Source organism: Arachis ipaensis, chromosome B2 (assembly GCF_059453495.1).
Source record: "Arachis ipaensis isolate K30076 ecotype BB chromosome B2, ASM5945349v1, whole genome shotgun sequence".
In the NCBI taxonomy this organism is placed as follows: Eukaryota; Viridiplantae; Streptophyta; class Magnoliopsida; order Fabales; family Fabaceae; genus Arachis; species Arachis ipaensis.
This window is the reverse complement of record NC_142437.1, coordinates 80,340,124-80,360,538: the sequence shown is the minus strand read 5'-3', so window position 1 is coordinate 80,360,538 and position 20,415 is coordinate 80,340,124. Positions and strand designations below refer to the sequence as shown.

The 20,415-nt window shown below is 33.3% G+C and overlaps 2 protein-coding genes across 2 annotated transcripts; both read right to left on the bottom strand.

Annotated features, from left to right (window-relative positions):
• Positions 1–532: 532 nt before the first annotated feature.
• LOC148574556 (uncharacterized) lies at positions 533–1,087 on the bottom strand. Its single transcript, XM_088505915.1, has 2 exons — positions 962–1,087; positions 533–892 (listed from the first exon to the last, which is right to left on the bottom strand). Exons 1-2 carry the CDS (start codon positions 1,085–1,087, stop codon positions 533–535), a joined length of 486 nt encoding a protein of 161 aa, XP_088362041.1.
• A 1,833-nt stretch (positions 1,088–2,920) lies between these two features.
• LOC107628384 (derlin-1-like) lies at positions 2,921–19,811 on the bottom strand. Its single transcript, XM_016331077.3, has 7 exons — positions 19,605–19,811; positions 18,998–19,133; positions 18,710–18,783; positions 18,017–18,110; positions 4,660–4,788; positions 3,736–3,896; positions 2,921–3,327 (listed from the first exon to the last, which is right to left on the bottom strand). The coding sequence occupies exons 1-7, from the start codon at positions 19,619–19,621 to the stop codon at positions 3,090–3,092; spliced, it is 849 nt and encodes a 282-aa protein (XP_016186563.1). The 5' UTR covers positions 19,622–19,811; the 3' UTR covers positions 2,921–3,089.
• Positions 19,812–20,415: the final 604 nt, after the last annotated feature.

The window sequence follows — 20,415 nt, the reverse complement described above, 5'->3', positions numbered from 1 at the left end:
ATATGCAAACAAAGTTTCAGGTATCAGTTTCAGTTTACCTCCTCTTTCTGGTGACCCACCATCATCTTGGGTCCTCTTACGTGAACAAACTATTACCTTATTTTCCATAATTCGCTCGTCTCTAAGAGTCTTAATTATTCGTCCAACGCCAACCAAAACTTCACTAAACTTTGCAAGCTTTGACAGCAATACCCTACTTGAAACGATTTAGTTTGGTTCTAAGTCCTATACTAGATTTGACATTCCACTGTTAAGTCTTTCTTCCCTATCTTAGGCTATGAGTAATCATGGTATCCTAGAATATTACATTGCTCCTTAAATTCAATCATTGCAATTACCTTAACTTGGTGATTGTGATCGATTTGCATTATGAGTTTCCACCAGGTGGGTTAGGACAGTCTTTAACTAAATGCCCGGGTGATCCGCATCGGTAACACAGACCTTGCTTGTTTTTATGCTGCCTATTGGGTCGGTAGTTCTCAGTCCTCTTGAATTCTTGACTCCTTGGTGCCAAGTCCTGACGGTAATCTCTTCAGCGGGACTCCCGGTTATCATTCTTTGCTACGACTGCATTCCTCACACATTTCTCAGCTATTCGACTCTTGTTCACAAGTTCAGAAAACACTCGGATCTCCATAGGTGCAACAAAACTCTTGATACACTTCCACTCAGCAAAATTCTCAGGAGCTCCTCGAAAAATCCGTGAAAAATGACACAATTCCTTAAACCTGCTAGTGTACTCAGTAACAGTCATCTGGCCTTGTTTCAACTGAAGCAGTTCAAGTTCTTTAGCATTTTTTACTGAACTGGGAAAGTACTTCTTATAAAATTCTATTCGGAACAATTCCCAAGAGATTACAACCCCATCAGGCTGCAGAATACGCCTCATGCCCTGCCACCAATGCTGAGCCTCATCTTGCAGCTGGTAGGTTCCAAACTCAACTCACTGTTCTTCAGAAACCTGCTGAACCTGTAACGCTCGCTCAATAGCTTGTATCCAGTTATCCGCATCGGTAGGGTTTGAGGTTCCTCTGAAGGTTAGAGGATGAACCTTCAAGAAGGAAGAAAGCGTCATAAGAACCATCATCGCTGTTGTTGCCATCATCATCCGCACCTAGCATCCCATCTGCATGGTTCCAGCACAACTCTCAGGTTTTTGAACCAGAGAGCAAAATTGGCATCAACGCGTACTCGTCGGTCATGCGTACGCGTGACAACCCTTGTTTTTTTTTTTTTTTTGAAGCTGATTGAAAAGCTAACAAGCTACCAAAGTAATGTCAAGGATTATTAACAAGCTAAACTATAGCTCAAAATAAATAAATCTAACTAAAATTGAAAATTTAACTTATGACCAATATAAATAAGAGGGAAAATAGGAAGAATTTAAACTATAGCTCAAAATAAATAAATCTAACTAAAACGATAAATGTAAAAGTTTTTTAATCTCTCTTTATATAGTGTTTCACTTTAAGTAACTATTTTTTATGGATAGTATTCAAATGATAAACAAAAAAAAAATAAAAAGATTCCTATTAGATTATAAAAATTAATATCATCCTTATAATACAATGGCATTATTTTAAAACATGTAAAATAAAATAATAAAGTACATTTTAATTAATGTGCACAGTAAAATAAATGTGAAACTTATATAGTAGCAGTGAAATATAGATAGTAATGATTGTCTTCTGTCCCAAGTTACTATATTAAATTACAACTTAGATTTATAATTATTAGTTAAAAATCTTACAATTATGTATTATTTTAGTTTAAAATAATATATTTTGATATTGTTTTTTTAGAATTACTGACATCAAATTTTGATAATTGGAAAAAAAAATTAAACGCTTTATGTCTTATTTCTTTTAACAAAACTTCAACCACTCATAAAAGTTAACAGAATAGATGGTTATATGAAAAAACAAGAAAGGAGAACAATATAATATAATAATGACGATGAGACAATGACAGGTATGTGTATAGAGAATAATAGTAAGAGAAAGAATAGTGTTTGATATAGTAAGATAATATAATAAAAATATAAATTAATCATTTTTAAAAAAATAATGAAATTAAAGAAAATTTAAAAAGCTACATATAAAATTAAAAAAAATAAAATATTTTTTATCAATTAAAATTATGCATGAAGATAGAGTGTGTTTTAAATATAATTTTTTATCTCGGTTTTAAATTAAATACTATTAAAAATAAATAATTAAACTTAATAATAATTACAAATAGTTAAATTTGTAAATAATGTTTCTAAATATTATTATCATTATTTTTTGAACTATATTATTTCTGACAATATATATACTTCTTTATTATGTGCTTTTATAATTTAACATTTTAAAAATCTTTTTATAGTAACTTTAATTTTAATAAAATATAATATAAATAAAGTCATGTTAATATTAAAACAAAAAATACTTATCTAATAAATTTAAAAAATGAATAATATATTAACAAAAAATAAAATTAATTTTTTAAAAAGAATAAAAAAGCGTTGAGCCGCTAGTTTATTTTGTGTGAAAGTTGTATTCAAAGGTGTATAGGTTGAGTACAGTTGGTTCTTTTTATCTAAATTCTATTAATAGTTAATACTTAGGTGTTGAATTAAGTTTGAGTTAACTTAGGGTATTACAAGAGTGTGAGTATCTTAAAATTGGTAACTGTGATTTATTTTGATTATAATAAAAATTCTACCATTGTTGTTATGAAGACTGAATAATGTAGGTTACATTACACTTTATGGTCGAATCAAGATATATGGTGGTATTACTCTTTTTTTTCTCTAAAATTTGTAACTTTTAATTTTGTTTTGTCTCCTAAAGCAAAACGAGACGAAAACAAAAATAATCTCTCAATAATCTATTTTTCTGCAAAAATAACTTCAAAAGTGGTTCTATCATTCAATTCCTTTTTCATCCCACTTGAAACCTTCATTATTTTACGTACTATTTATCATTTACTTTAAATTTTAAAAGGTACAAGATACATAATATAAAAAAGATATACATAATTGTTATGTATATAACATTCCTTTGCAAATAAACGAGAAGTTATAAACAAATCATATGTAGCCAAACTCATTCATTCAAGCGATAACTTCTACCACGAAAGGCAATCCCATTATCTCCCTTATCATGATTTTGTTGCTGAGAAGAGGAAGCATTATTGTTATTATCATTCCCTTTAGTGTTACTTGTTGCCTGAGACCCCCCAAGTCGGTGACTTCTTCCTCTGAATACAATTCCAGCTGATGGATTAGATTGCACTGGTGCATTCACTTGGGTACCCTCTCCCCAATATGCCACTATTTTGTGTCTGATTTGGTACTTAGTTAAGTATTATAAGAAGCGTGATCAAATGTTATGTATTTTAGGGAGGGCATATATATGTTTTGAAACTAAATTAAAGAGTAAATATCTTTTTTGTCTCTGATTATTTGTCCAAAAGACAAAATGTTTTTTTATAATTTGAAAATTCTTCATCGATTGTCAACCATCCAAATAATTGGTTTAAGCGACTTTAGACACATCAGCAGGTCAGTGTTTACAAGATCATTTAGGCTATTACTTGAATGGTTGAAAAATAATTTTGAATTATAAAAGAATACTTTATCCTTTAAATAAATAGTTTGAGATTGAAAGAGACATTTATTCTAAATTAAATGATCAGCAACATAATTTTTTGAAAGTTAAACTAATAATTTACTTAAAAAATAATGGATACACCCAGAGAGGAGTTTTGAACTTGATTTTCCCACCAGCAAGAGGATGAAGTACTGATAAGAAGTAATATAGGTGTCCTGCAAGCATCCCTAAAATATTTGGTTTTATAGGACTTCCAAATATTAAATCTAGAGCTAGTAGAGCCCATGGAAGGTAGAAACCCTGCACATCAATAAAGATTAACAAAAGTCCGATAGTTACTATAGATTATGAATTGTACTCCATCGTTTTTAAATTATTTCTCTCTTTCAATTTTTGAATATATTAAAATATTAATGTATCAAAACACACTTTCAAGTAAAAATTTGTTGGGAAATCAAAATGCCCGAGCTAAAATTCTTCAGGAATCAAGATGATCTCGGATGTTTGATATTGTCCAATAGATTTTATTAATCGAAACAGAAACAAAGGTATAGTGTAGGATAAGACAGGACAAGGTTAAGTAGTGTCAAAATCTGATCCTATCTATCTTATTGCGATCCTTAATAGGAGGTGGAAGAAGCAAAAGAAAAAAGAAAGAAAAGAAAAAGAAATGAAAAGCAAAACATATGGAAGAGAACAAAGAAAAAAGTTGAAAAAATGAGACTTAATTAAAAAGAACTTGTTGCGTTAGTACTAATAAATCATTTCACTTTGTTGGTTATAAGCCAACAATTTGACAAATGTGTTTTTGTGATGAATGACGGGAATAGATCTTTTCAATTTTTTTTAATATTTGAGAAAATAAAATAAGATCTTTTACTATTAATTTTATAAGTGAAATTAACAAAAAAACATGAGAGAAAGTACAACGAAGAGTTAAAAATCATATTTTACTCCCTTAATTTTTTTTTAATAATCGAGAGAATTCATACTGATGACTGACATAATAAAGCAGCAGCAGCATCATTAACTAAAAGCTAAGATCATTAAAAATTTAATGTACCTTCAATGATACAACACCATAAATACTGATTCTCGCATTTGGAAACTCGCGGCTCCAAACGTAAGTGATCATGTAAACTAGAGAAACTCCCAAGAATCGAACCCGGAAAAATGGCACAAAAGTGATCACCTAATACATGAGGATGCATGGATCAATCAAAACCATAACATGTTTTCTCTACATGCCTAATAGAATGTTCTAGATAAAAAAAAATGTTTAATTCGTTCACTAAATCATTGAATTTTTCTTAATTGAATTATAATTTAATAGGTTTTACTAAAACAAAAAACTGCAGTCATGTACATTTTGGTTCACGACTAAACAATAATCATTCGTTGGCCTGTTAATCTAAAGAAACAAGTGTAATGAGTATAACTGAATTATTAAAGGGAAAAATTAGTATAATGAATATTAATGGATTAAGTCCAATTAACGTTCAATGAAAGCATTAAGGTAGCAAGGTATGGATTTCACTACTGTGAATATAGATTTTGGGTGCCGTGTGAAGGATTTCTGAATGTAATTAGAACTATATATGGGTATGAATTGGAATTAGTGGTGAAGTTATGAAAGCATGTGCAGTAAAATAGACACAAGAAGAACTATTGTTTAAAAAGAAACTTGGAAAAATAACGCAATAGTAGAGAAGACTTTGGCTAACAATCAATATAATAATTCATTTATATTAATTAATTATATATGTATATGTATATGTCGGAGATGTATTGTATGAGAATGAGATTTTTCATATAAGTCTTTACAAGTGATTTATATTTACGCGCTTCGATGCGTTATTGCACGTTCTTTTTCTTCTTCTTCTTATTGCACGTTCCTCTTCCTCTTCCTCTTCCTTTTCGTCTTCTTCCTTATCGTCGTCACCAACACCACTACTTCCTCTTCCTCCTCCTCTTCCTCCTTCTTTTTTCATTGAAATTTCTTCTAGTTAATTTTTTTCGTTAGTAATTTATGATTCTATAGGTGAATAATGTTTCATCGTTGATGATTTGAATTGAATATAATGTAAAAATTGTAGGTGAATAATGTTTCATGGTTGATGGTTTGAATTGAATATAATGTAAACGTTCTGCAGTAAAAAAAATATTTTTCTGTAGTTGCAGTAAATTTGGGTGTAACACGAAGATATTTGGGTGTAACATGAAGATATTTGGGTGTATTTTAAGAATTTTTTGGTGTATTTTTATTCTGATAAGTTCTGCATAATTCAAAACTCTTCCTCTTCCTCTACTGCTTCTTTTTTTTTCATCATCATCACTATCTTCTTCTTCTTTGTTTCTTATTCATCTTTTCCTTTTTGTTTTACCTTCTCAAGTTTCTTCTTGTTTTATTCTCTTAACAAGAATAAAAACAAAAAAAATCAAACAAAGAAGAAGAAAAAACACATAATGCTGCAAAATTACTTGGAAGATGATGGACTTACATTCATTTAACTAAAAGAAAGAAAGAAATAAGGAAAAAATAATGAAAAAAATGCAGCATTGGAGGAAACATTTTACTGTATTTACAACAAATTTGGGTATAACACGAAGATATTTGGGTGTATTTTTAAGAATTTTGGGTATATTTTTATTCTGATAAGTTCTGTATAATTCAAAACTCTTCCTCTTCCTCCTCCTCATCTTCTACTGCTTCTTCTTCCTTATCTTCTTATTTCGTTTTCTTATAATTTTTCTTGGGAGAAAAAATCAAACAAAGAAAAAAAATACATAATGTTGCAAAATCAATAGAAAGAGAAAGAGGAAAAAATGCAGCAACAATAACAGTAATAAAAAAATCAATGAAGATGAAATACGCGAAAAAAAATGAGGAGAAACACAAAGAAGAAGGAGAAGAAGAAGGAAGAGGAGGAGGAGGAGGAATGCGAAGTATGCGATAAAAACCGTTAAGAGTTTGGCCCAATTTATATGACTTATAAACTCAAATGACTTGTATGTGTAGTACTACTCCTTACAGTCTCATATAAAAGTCTTATTCTCATAAGATCCCTGCATATGTATATCTACGTATGTTTGGACTGGATTGAACTACTAACATTCAAGCCTTATTACTAAAAATTCGATGCCTAACTTAGTTGAAGTCTCTTAAAAGGGATAGAAGTCTCCCACCGAAATTTGTTTTTGTTCCACAATACCAAACTCTAAAGTCTAAACCATTAGTTAAGAGATGAAGCCCGAAGGAACTTAAAATCTTAATCAATCACACATTATTAATTATTTATATTATGGTATCTATTCCTGAATGTGATGATTTATATTTTCGCTGCAAACATCTACTTATTTGAAAACTCAGATGATAAGTCACCACATCACACTCACATGAACCTTATTATGCTATTTGTAAAATTCACAAAATTAGTAAATAATTAATAAATAAATTAATTATTATTTAAAAAAATTAAAAAATAAAATTTTATAATTTAATGAGATAGAACTGATTAAAATAAGAATTTTGATACTAATTTTAAAGGTTTTGTCTCAAAATTAGGTTGAACGGGTCAAATTGGACAAACCAGACTTGTATTGGGTCCATGACCCAGCCCAACTCTACTTAAATGAAGGACATCAGCCCTTCTTCCCCAAACAAAGGGGGAAACACACTGAAACATAGTGAGGGGAAGAAGGAGAAGAGCAAACCCTTGACTCCAATTTCATTCTGCCATAACTTTCAATCTGGGACTCTAATTCTGTCAGTGGCCACGCATTCGTCTCAGAATTTTCTATTCTCAGTCTCACTCCCATTCGAAAATTTGATGAGTGGGTGTTGAGTGTTTTAGTTGTTTTGATGTTCTAAGGCCAAATTAACTGGAGAAAGTTAGTGGATCTTGCTCAATTGATGCATAAATAAAGTAAGAATCTCAAGTCATTGTTGATTTGTGAATTAGCAAGCTTGAATGTTGATTATAGTAATATATTGTAGGATTAGATGGAATATTATTGATTTAGAGTACATTTATGATGTTGGGAGCTTGATTGTTGGACCTTGGTGGCTGATATTCGGTTCGGAGAGGCTTTGGAATTGTGGACTCTTGAGAAACGTTGACCTTGAGGTGTCTTTGAGTTTAACGTAGAATCGGCTAAGGTACAGTTTAAGTTTTATTTAAGTACCGTGTGGTGTGAAATGAATTCCTAGGTTAGATGCCCCTAGGATTAAGTTTGAATTTAGTATTTGGACATAGAGTTGCTATGTGGAGAAGATATGATATGAAAATTGATGTTTTGGATGATGCATTGTTGTTGTGTTGATTGAAATTGGTATTGGATAGTGAATTATATAGTTATGAGTTTATGTAAATTGATTTGATGAAATATTAGGTCGAAGGCTGTGAATTTGGGCCGGAGGCCAAAAAGAGGCAGGGAAGGTAAGTGATGGTTGATGATTGATAAATTTTGATAATGATTATGAATAACAATAATAATTGATTGTTAATTTATGAATAATGTTGGTTAATTGTGAATTTGTTGGATTGAAATTGATAGAATTTGGTACTGATATGTAGAGAGAGGGGTGATATGGGTATGGAAAGATTTTGGTTGGAAATTGAGTTGTTTTAGGTTGGGAAACTTTGGTGTGAGAATAAAATGTTGGAAGATAAAGGTTTTGAACTTTTGGGTAAAACTTGGTTTTTAATGAACTTCGGCAATCTATAACTTGAGCCTCAGATTTTGGAATTGAAGGAAATCTATTTCAAATTAAAGATAATTTCGAAAGCTTTAAAACGGTATACATTTTGTGGAATTCAGAGTTTTGTAGAAAAAGTTATGGACATCGGAAGTTAGGTGCATAAAACTGAATTTATGGACTTAACAGCTTTTTACCTATTCTGCATAACTCGCGTACGCGAGCCTCGTACGCAACGCGACGGTAAGACCCCGAATTTTGAAAAGTTATTAATAAATTATTTATGATATATTATATTTATTTCAGACTATATTTTAGAGATTTTTATATAAAAGTTGAATAAATTCTTATTTATTATTTAGAGTTCTTATAATTGAAAAATAGAGGATATTTTATATGCCTTAATTTTAAATATTTAGATTTTTAACCTTATTTTATAAATAAAGAAGAATTAATTTTCTTATCTCCAATTTTTATTAAATTGGTATTTAATTGAAAATAATTTACAGATTGGTAATTAAAAGGTATTTTCAAAGATGGATACTTTACATCTAAGTTAGTTTTAAATTATTATTTTATCTTTTTATTTATTTTATAAAATTATATTATTACCCTTATCTTTATTAAAATTTTCTAATCTACCCCAAACCCTAACTAAAGAACACCACCACCCCTCACACGTGACAATCACTCTCTCACCCTCCTCACTCACGGTCACACACGCACAAACCCACTAAACACACAAACAATAACACAGCAATAACTTAGAAAGAGAGGAAAGAAGAAAAGGAAAGAAAGAAGAAAAGGGAAGGAAGGAGAGGGAAATCCGAGAGAGAGGAAGAGAGCGCCGGGGAAGGAGGAGCTCGCGCGGCTAACCGCGCCTTGCCATCGCGCTAGCTCCTCGCCGCCGTGCTGCATTGCCGTCCAAGGGAGAAGAGAAGGCCTCGCTGCTGCCGCCGCCATAACCGCGAGGAGAGGGAGTTGCGCCGCCCAGTCGCGTTGTTGTCCATGAAGCCACCGCCGTCAGCCGCGTCGTTCCTGTCGTCGCCGGTTTCCACCACTGTTGAGAATGATCGCGGGCAGAAGAAGGGGAAGATACCTCCGTCACCGCCGAGCCAAACGCAGGAGAGAGAAGGAGCCCGCGGGAGAGGAGCTTGCTGCCGCCGCTGCTGTGGCTTCCTCGCCGTCGGCGTTGTCGGGTAGTCACCGGAGGGAGCCATCATTGTCAGCGCTGCCGTCGGGGTTACCGCCGGTTCCGCCGCTAGAGAGCACCGCTGCTGTTATCGGAAACGTTGTCAGTAAGGGTTTTGAGTTTGGTTTACATCATTCTGAAATTCCGGGAGCTTTATTGTCGTTGCATGTTGTTACAGCCGCCATCATCGAAGTTCTGATTGCTGCTAAAGCTCGTCGGAGCTGCTGCGGTTTCGTTCCCCCCACTTAGCCTCGATTTCAATAAGTTGCTTTACTCCAAAAACTAGTTTAGTCACTTTTCTGCTTTATGTTATTGAGGAATTTGTGGCGTTATTACTTTAGGGGTGAGTTTTGATTATTTCATATCACATTTAAAGTTGCGCCTGTTGTTGCGGAAGTAGTAAGGAACTGTGGTTGAGGCTGTGTTGTTGCGGGCCGTGAGAAAAAGAGTTTCTGTCGCATGGTTGATGAGCGGATAATTTATACGCTTTTTGGCATTGTTTTTAGTATATTTTTAGTATATTTTAATTAGTTTTTATTATATTTTTATTAGTTTTTAATTAAAAATCACATTTCTGGATTTTACTATGAGTTTGTGTGTTTTTCTGTGATTTCAGGTATTTTCTGGCTGAAATTGAGGGACCTGAGCAAAAATCTGATTCAGAGGCTGAAAAAGGACTGCAGATGCTGTTGGATTCTGACCTCCCTGCATTCGAAGTGGATTTTCTGGAGCTACAAAAGCGCAATTGGCGCGCCCTTAATTGCGTTGGAAAGTAGACATCCTGGACACCTCTCACTAGGGACTTTAGCAAAGCTGAGTCACAATCTGAAAAGGTTCACCTAGTCATGTGTCTGTGGCATTTATGTATCCGGTGGTAATACTGGAAAACAAAATGCTTAGGGTCACGGCCAAGACTTATAAAGTAGCTGTGTTCAAGAATCAACATACTTAACTAGGAGAATCAATAACACTATCTGAATTCTGAGTTCCTATAGATGCCAATCATTCTGAACTTCAAAGAATAAAGTGAGATGCCAAAACTGTTCAGAAGCAAAAAAGCTAAAAGCCCTGCTCATCTAATTAATACTGATCTTCATAGATGTTTTTGGAATTCATTGTATATTCTATTCTTTTTATCCTATATGATTTTCAGTTGCTTGGGGACAAGCAATAATTTAAGTTTGGTGTTGTGATGAGCGGATAATTTATACGCTTTTTGGCATTGTTTTTAGTATGTTTTTAGTATATTTTAATTAGTTTTTATTATATTTTTATTAGTTTTTAATTAAAAATCACATTTCTGGACTTTACTATGAGTTTGTATATTTTTCTATGATTTCAGATATTTTCTGGCTGAAATTGAGGGACCTGAGTAAAAATCTGATTCAGAGGCTGAAAAAGGACTGCAGATGCTATTGGATTCTGACCTCCCTGCATTCGAAGTAAATTTTCTGGAGCTGCAGAAGCCCAATTGGCGCGTTCTAAATTGCGTTGGAAAGTAGACATCCTGGGCTTTCCAGCAATATATAATAGTCCATAATTTGCCCGAGATTTGATGGCCCAAACAGGCGTTCCAAGTCAGCTCAAGAATTCTGGCGTTTAACGCCGGAACTGGCACAAAAGCTGGAGTTAAACGCCCAAACTGGCACAAAAGCTGGCGTTTAACTCCAAGAAAAGTCTCTACACATGAAAGCTTCAATGCTCAGCCCAAGCACACACCAAGTGGGCCCAGAAGAAGATTTCTGCATTAATTACCTATTTCTGTAACCCTAGGCTACTAGTTTTCTATAAATATGACCTTTTGCTATTGTATTTAGGGAGAGATCTTTGGATGTCTAGTCCCTAGACCTTGGAGGCTGGACATTCGGCCATGCTTACACCATTATCACTTTTATATTTTCAATGGTGGAGTTTCTACACATCATAGATTAAGGTGTGGAGCTCTGCTATTCTTCATGAATTAATACAAGTACTATTGTTTTTCTATTCAACTCAAGTCTATTTCTTCTCCAAGATATTTATTTGCACCCAAGAACATGATGAATGTGATGATTATGTGACACTCATCACCATTCTCACCTATGAACGCGTGACTGACAACCACTTCCGTTCTACATGCAAACAAGCTTGAATGTGTATCTCTTGGGTTTCTAATCTAAGATTGGAACCTTCGTGGTATAGGTTAGAATTATTGGCAGCCATTCCTGAGATCCAGAATGTCTAAACCTTGTTTGTGGTATTCTGAGTAGGATCTGGGAAGGGATGGCTGTGATGAGCTTCAAACTCGCGATTGTTGGGCGTGTGACAGAAGCAAAAGGATCAATGGATCCTATTCCAGCATGATCGAGAACCGACAGATGATTAGCCGTGCGGTGACAGCGCATTTGGAATGTTTTCACTGAGAGGACGGGAAGTAGCCATTGACAACGGTGATGCCCAACATAAAGCTTGCCATGGAAAGGAGTATGAATGATTGGAAGACGGCAATAGAAAAGCAGAGGTTCAGAAGGAACAAAGCAACTTCATACGCTTATCTGAAATTCCAACCAAAGAATTACATAAGTATCTCTATCTTTATTTTATGTTTTATTTATTTTTTAATTATCAATTCTCCATCACCATCTGAATTCGCCTGACTGAGATTTACAAGGTGACCATAGCTTGCTTCAAGCCGACAGTCTCCGTGGAATCGACCCTTACTCACGTAAGGTTTATTACTTGGACGACTCAGTGCACTTGCTGGTTAGTTGTGCGGAATTGTGACAAAGTGTGATTCACATTTGAGAGCTCCAAGTCCTTTGGCGCCATTGTTGATGATCACAATTTCGTGCACCAATGGTTAAATCACAATTGAGGTAGTTTTTTCTAGAAACTAATTTATTTTAAATTGGAATTGTAATAAATTGATATGATGTATGAAATGCATTTCTGGTGATTATGTAAGTCTTATGAATTGTTTGATTTTTCTTGGATGAATATAGTTGTCTGTTTGATTGAATGTCTGATTTTGCTAAATTGGAGATTTTCGATTGGTTTGATTTGAAATGATTTTAATATTTGAAAGTCTGAGTTTTATTTTATTGGAAACTGATTTGGTCTTGAATTCATTGGAAAGGGTTGAGGATTGGTTTGGTTGGGACCTGAAAAGGGTGGCAAAGTCCAAGTTTTAGGGGAGGTATTGCAGAAATTTTTATAAAATTTGAGACTTTGTTTGAAACATTATTTTAAAAATAATGAATGATACTTTGAATTTAATTATTGATAAATGAATATGCTTGAACTTATTTTATTAAGAAAATTATTATGTTTTGAATGTGATTTATTTAAGCAGATTTGGAGGAGTTTTAGTGGATTTAAAATAAACTTAAATTTCGATTGACTAATTTCACTTTACGATGTTTTAGGAAAAGTTTGAAGTATTTTTTGAAATTTTGATTTGGGTAAAGTATGATTTTGGTCCCCAACGTAGAGGCCAAAAATCGATTTCGTCCCCGGCCTTTTTTTCGCTACAAAATGCATGGTCCCTAAGGTTTAGCATAATTTTAAAATCGTCCTTCGGACATTTATACCCCTACCCTCTATCACAATTTCGACATCTCCTCTCTTGCTCTGCTTCTTCATCTTCTTCAGATTATGCTCTGCTTCTTCATCTTCTTCAGATTCTTCAGATTGTGATAAACAGACCAAAATATTTAAAGAAATTCAAGCAACATACACTTTGAACAATAATCAACAAATTCAGCAGCAACAATATTCCAAATTCAAACCAAATCAAAAGCAGAGATTCATTAATAGAGTATGACATTCAGATATTCCACAGCAAAGTCATAACAAATTCAGATATTCCACAACAAATTTAGAATCACCAAGCAAAAAATTCAGATATTCCACAACAAATTTCACAAAAAATTCAGAAGTTCCACAAGAAATTTAGTTCACAGAAGAAGATAACAAATTTCATAACAAATTCAGATATTTCACAACAAATTCAGAATCACCAAGCAAAAAATTCAGATATTCCACAACAAATTTTACAAAAAATCTAGTTCACAGAAGAAGAAGAAGGAGAAGAAGCGGTGGGCGGTGAGGGTCGTGGAGCAGCGGCAAGGACGTGGGTAGCAGTGCTAGTGGCGAGGAGCAGGAGCGGTGGCGGCGACGGCGAAGAGCAGCGACGGTGGCCCTTAGCTTTCTCCCTTCCAATCTCTCTCTTCTCCCTTAGCTTTCTCCTCTCTTGCTCTCTGTTTTTCCTTTCGATCACAGGCGGCGGTGCGGCGGTACAGCCTTCCCTCCCCTCTCCCCCGGATTCTCTTTCTTCCCCCCTTCTCTTTCTCGCTCCCCCTCCCCCGATTCTCTTTCTCCCTCTGATGCCTTTCTTTATTTTATTTTATTATTTTATTTTATTTTATAATTTTTTAATGAAGGATAATTTTGTAATAAAAAAAATAAAATTGGTAAAAAGGCGAAAAAAGGTTGGAAATGAAATCGATTTTTGGCCTCTACGTTGGGGGCAAAATCATACTTAACCCTTTTGATTTAGCAAAACTAAAACAATTTCTGAGCCTTTGGAAACGCTTCAGCTTTAAGAATAAAATTGAAATTGGTTTCGGTTTAAATAAATTGGTTTTGGTTTAAGTAAGCTAGTTTTGAAATTGGTTTAGAATATTTGGATACATGACTTGGTTTTGGTTTAAATTCTCTTTTCTTTATTCAAATCAAGAAGCTAAGGTTTTAGAGGTTTTCAATGAATTTAAGAAAATGAGTTAGGTTAGTCTCCCCTAAAGTCTTGAGAATTTGTTGAGGAATTTTATGACCAAAATCTGATTTAGAATGAATGATTTTAAGTTTTTAGAAGAGAATTTAAATTTGGCTTGGTTTTTGAAGTCGTTTGGAAGTTTTGGACAAATATTGTGGAAAGTGGCTCTGTTTTGAAAGGAAATTGAATTGAGGAAAAGTGGCCCTTGAGTATGTTTATTATTGAAAGTAAATAGGTCAAGAATATTTTTTTTGAAATAAGATTTTAAGCCTAATTGATTGTGGATATTACTGAGAACATGATGAGGGTTTCTGGCCTGGCAAGGATGGTGGTATAGTCCTGCTTGCTCAGTGCATAAACCATTGTGCAGGGATAGTGGTTTTATCCTGCCTGCAGTGAGGACGGTGATTTTATCCCGCTCACATATTGATGAATTGTTAGCAAGGATGGTAGTATGATCTCGCTTGCATATTGTTTTGTGTGCCCAGTAAGGATGGTGGTTTAATCCCGCTTACTGTGGAGGCAAGGACGGTAGTTTAATCCCGCTTGCGTGTTCCAGGCAAGGATGGTAGTTTAATCCCACTTGTTTATGGAACCTACGGATAAGGATGGTAGTCTAATCCCGCTTATCCGAGTCGGATTTGGCAACATAACCGACGTGTGAGCTCATGACTAGTAGGACAGACATGCATCATTTGCATCTACGTGACATTGATTGGGTTTGTCTATTGTATATGTGGTTTGCCTATGTGAATAATTATGTTTAACTGCTAATTGTTATACTTGATGTAACTGCTTTGATTGTGTTTGAACCTCCTTACTTGTGTTTGTGACTGAAATTGGTTGGATTGTGGTGGATTGGATGTTGATTGAATTGTTTGGGCCTGAGGCCGTGTTTGATTTTCGATGGGCCTGAGGCTGTGATTGGTTTTTGTTTGAGGTCTAGCTTTATATGAAAAATCAAACTGGTTCAGCATAGACTTAATGAACCTATGCATGGAACAGGTTGGTCATTCATAATGTTTAGGAAAACTTTTAAGTTTTTACAAGAAAGGAAAAAAGGGTTTTGACTTTTAAGGAATTAACCAAGTTCGCTTTTAAAAAAAGGATTTTTAGATTTTTGAATGTGAATCTTTAGTTTTTGAAAAGGAACATAAGACGAACAATGATCACTATACTTTAAAAATAGTTTTATTTTACGTATCTTATTATAGCCATTCTGTAACCCTATAGTGAGAACCAGTGAGGACGATGTTCTCACTCCCCTACAGGTCTTTTCTTTTCAGGTTATACACGACGAAGTTCGGAAGAGCCCATTTTATTTCTTTTCTGTTCAAATGATTTGTTATGTTGTATTAGTTACTTTTTTCCTGGCCTTTATCTGTATAAGTTTTTATAAGAAGGATAGGAAATTGATTATGTAATGCTTGTAAATTAATTGTGTGTGTGTGTGTGTGTGTGTGTGTGTGTGTGTGTGTGTGTGTGTGTGTGTGTGTGTGTGTGTGTGTTGTAAATTGTAAATTAAGTATAGATGTATGTTCTAAAAAATTCGGTTTAAGTTTCAAACAGGCTCATATTTTAGTACTAAATATTTTAAAAGTCGTCGTAATACCCGAGCTATCAGAGTGGCGCAGTCGGAAGCGTGATATTTTGATGATTAGGGTGTTACAACGACCAACTCTTTCGGGTTTGGTATCTCGTGTACACAAGCAAGGTGCATGCGTACGCGAGCAAGGAAAAACTCACCCACGCGTACGCGTAGCTACTTGCTTTCAGCAAAGTGAATTTTATATTTTAAAACCTAATTTTGAACTTCTAAACCTCTATTTTCACTCTCTAAGACCCTATAATTGAATGGTAATGGTAATGATGTGGGTTGAACTAGGAAGGGATTGTGACTTAGAGGTGAAGAGAGGTTTTGGAGTGGGGGATTTAAATTGAAAAGTGTGGGTAGAGCGAGTAACTAAGTAATGAGGTGTTCGCAATGTTGAATGAGAAGTGAATGATGAGGATGATGATAAATGATGAACTTGAGATTGAATTAAGATATGAATTGATGAAATGTGAGCGGACAAGAGAGGGTATAAGGGTGATAATGATAAATAATGAGTGTGATTGGAGAGTGTGACGGGCACTCTATCCCAAGAGTATGCTGGGCAATATATCCCTGGTAGACAGTGACTGCGGCTATGATTGATTAATTGAGAAAGTGCTATATAATTGATGCATTCTTGGCCATAATGATATTGAATGAATGAATGTGAATGATTGATGAATGAATATGATAATGAAAATCTGATTAAGATTGATGATGATGAGTATGTTGAGTTTCTCTCTGTTGTAAGATATGTCGGACACTATATCCCATGAGTGTGACGGGCACTATATCCCGAGAGCGTGGCGGGCGCTATATCCCAAGAGTGTAGGAGCACTTTACCCTGAAAAGTGTGTCGGGCACTATATCGTATGAGTGTGACGGACACTATATTCCGAGAGCGTGGCGGGCGCTATATCCCAAGAGTGTGGGAACACTTTGTCTTAGGAAATGCGACGAGAACTATATCCCATGAGTTTGATGGGCACGATATCTCAAGAATGTGGAGGCATGTCAGAGAGATGATATTCGGGTTAGCTACCGGGTGTGTTGGGTTCTAGTAAAGTAACCGACACGTGAGCTCACAGCCAGTAGGATAGACATACATTATATGCATCTGTTTGAATTGTTTGGGTTTTCTAATTACTTTGGTTTGCCTAATTATACAAGTTTCATGATTATTTTCTAATTGTCTTGCTTGCCTTACTTGTACATTACTTGTCTGTATTATTTGTGTTTCCATAAGAGTTGAAATACTTGAGGGATGGTTCGGTTCTTGGATTGTTCGGTTGGAAGGTAGTGAAAGTATGAAGGATATTTGGTTAGAATTAGAATCTCCTATGGTAGTTGCCAAGTTATGGATTAGTGAGAACTTAGGATGGATATGACGAGGTAAGAAGTTTAAGATGCTTAGTGAATTTATATTATAGTGCATTGTATTTATTTGGCACTTTTACCGTACTGGGAACCTATGGGTTGGGAGTTCACATTCCGTATATATCTTTTATTTTTCAGATGCAGGTCTAGGTGCTCATCAGTGAGCTGTGGTTTATCTGAAAGATGACGAAGATCTTTGAAATTATCTGATTTATATTTTTCTTAGATTTTCTCCGCTTTTGTTTTGAAAACTTATGCTATGTATTTAATCCTTTGAAACTTGTCTATAGAGGTCCTTATGTATCTTTTAGGAGAGATTAGAAGATATTGTTGTCAATTACTTTTATGCTGTACCTGCCTAAACTTTACGAGTCATGACTAGTGACTATTTACTTATGTTATATATCTATATTTTGTCTTGTTCTTACTCTTTGTTATGGCTTTATCTTTGTATCGTTGTCGATTCACACTTTATCTTCTAATTGTCGATACGTGAGTGTTACAACTTTGCAATTTTATTTTTACTCTTTTTAAACTTCTCAATTTATACTTCTTTTCAATTATTTATAATTATGTATTATAATCTACCTTGAAAGTCATACCACCTTATTATCATTGATTTATGAATCGAACATAAGAATTTGAATATTAGAGCGTTATACTATTCTTATATTACTAATATCTTATTCAGTTTCTACTTGTTTGGCTTAGTTCAAATTATGCTCAGTTAAATTACCTCTTTCAACAGACCAGAGGAGTAAACATGTAAAAATTGATTTAAATAAACAAGAATTGCGTTACATACCAAAAGTGAGAGTGCACCAAATATGAACATCCAAACATAGTCTGCAGTACGTTTATCAAAGGGTCCTCTTTCCAACGAAACTCCATATTTTGCTCTGTTCAATTATTAAATACTCAAACAATCATGATTCTAATTTATTGGAAAGTTGAAGATTACTATACAAAGTTAATAACTTAATATAGATATTTTCATCAAGAATTAAATCGGAGATATAAAGAGACAATTTTGGCCACTTTTAACTTTTAAAGTATGGATTCTCAGAATTTAGAACAACTCAAATAGTAACTTTTATTTTAATTTCATTTGGGGTCTCATAAAATGCTACATCAATATTTGTGAAGTTATCTATCATAAATAGTAATTTAAAATTAAATGCAATATTTGTCATTCTAATATTTGGTTCAATTCGATTTGAATTTCAATTCAAATAAAAAAATATTTAATTTATATTATTTTTAATTATTCTATCAAAATAATTATATAAATAACAAAATTTTATTGATCTTCTATTAAAATAATATCATATCTCTAATGTGAGATCAGTTTTATTTCATCTAACAATTGCAATACATATTTCAATTTTAAATCAGTTCACTTTTTATAAATATAAAAATAATACTTTAAAAATACTCTTTGAAATAGCTCATGGAGTGTAAAATAAGGGATGTGATAAAAAATTACATTGCTACTTACATCATTATAAGTCGAATTGCAAATGGAAGTGAAAACGGTCCAAGAAAGAAGAAATTTGTGATAAGCCTCCAAATCTACAGCAGGGACAAACAAAACATAAGTGAGTAAATTAAATAAATGAAATTACGAGACAATTAGAACTTTTGCTAGAATTTTATTGTTAGAAATAGTTGATCTCAATTTTAGCCTTAGAACGAAAATCCGGGTCCCAAGAATTTTAAGAATAGGTAGTTGTTGGCGAAACATAGAAGCTAAGAAGAATAAATCAATGAATTTTTTATGACAAACCTGAAGGCGTTTAAATACAAGTCCATAAAAGAGTGCTATGTTCTTTGCATCATATAATTGCAGATAATATGCAGCACTGGTCATCAAACATAACACTCCATAGGTCTTACTCACAGGTGGTAGAGAACGGTAGTAACTGCAATAGCAACATATAATTAAATTAATTTTTCTAAAATGGTATATGGCAGCAGAAATTTATCCATTAAATATTAAAAAAAAAAGTTATATGGCAGCATAGCAAAAGTTTTAGAATTTAGAAAAATAAACAAGTTATTTGTATAACTTTAGAAAAATAATATAGGACACTCTGATGAGTTTTTACAAAATTTGTTTGAAGATTTTAAATCGAAAAATCATTGGAACAAAGCTTAAAAAGAAATAAATCTTGCTCGGTCTCAAAACATAGTGCACTTTTGCCAAGCATATATAGGAGATGTGAAGCAAAATAATTGAGCATAATTAAGATGATTATGATGAAATTTTGAGCATAAAAAGATATATAGTAACAGTTTCAATAAAAGCACAACAATTAAAATGCAAATATGCATCAACAAATGAAAATCTAATCTCTGTTTAGAGGGAGAGAAAATAGAGAAAGAGAGAATACTCTGCTGGAGTAGACATATTGAATTGAATTGAATGGAATGATGGGAATTAGAGAATGTAGAGTTACATATAAGATGAAGAAAGAAAGGAAAATATAAAATAAAATTTCACAACTTTGGAAATTCCAAAGAGTAGTGGAATACTAGTATGAGCCAATAAATGATGAAGAATTAGTCTTTGAAGTAACGACCAGTCAAAGTCTAGCTTTAGCACCAGATCACACTCCACACTGTCGTTATCTAGTGGAGATTATTAGACTCTAACTCCTTACGTATTGCGCATGAATTTGGAGAGTATTTTCTTGTCTTATTCCCAAATTATATTTAATAGAAAATTTGTAAATATTAAAATAATAAAGATAAAGGATCATTTGAAAAATCACAAAAAATAAAGAAAAATGGTATTATCAATTTTGGGTGTGATGATAAAATCATTCTCCCAAGAATTTAACTGGCAATTATATTGTTTTGTTTAGATTAATACCTCAAATTTAAGCTATAAAAAATTTTATTTAGATAAATTATTATTTGTAATATAAATAAGGGTAAAGTATTAAATTGGTCATCTACGTTTGGACGTAATTCTGTTTTGGTTTTTAAGGTTTAAAGTGTTCTATTTGAATACAAAAAAGTTTCATTTAACTGATGTAGACCCACCATGAAGTCAAAGTTAAATAATTAATGAAATGTCCTACATGACAACAGTACAAGAACAATGTCGATAATCTGGAGAACAAGTACAAGTTCTAGAGGTACAAAATCAACCGTTGATCTATCAATACTGATGAGTTTGGAAAACTCTAAGCAAATATT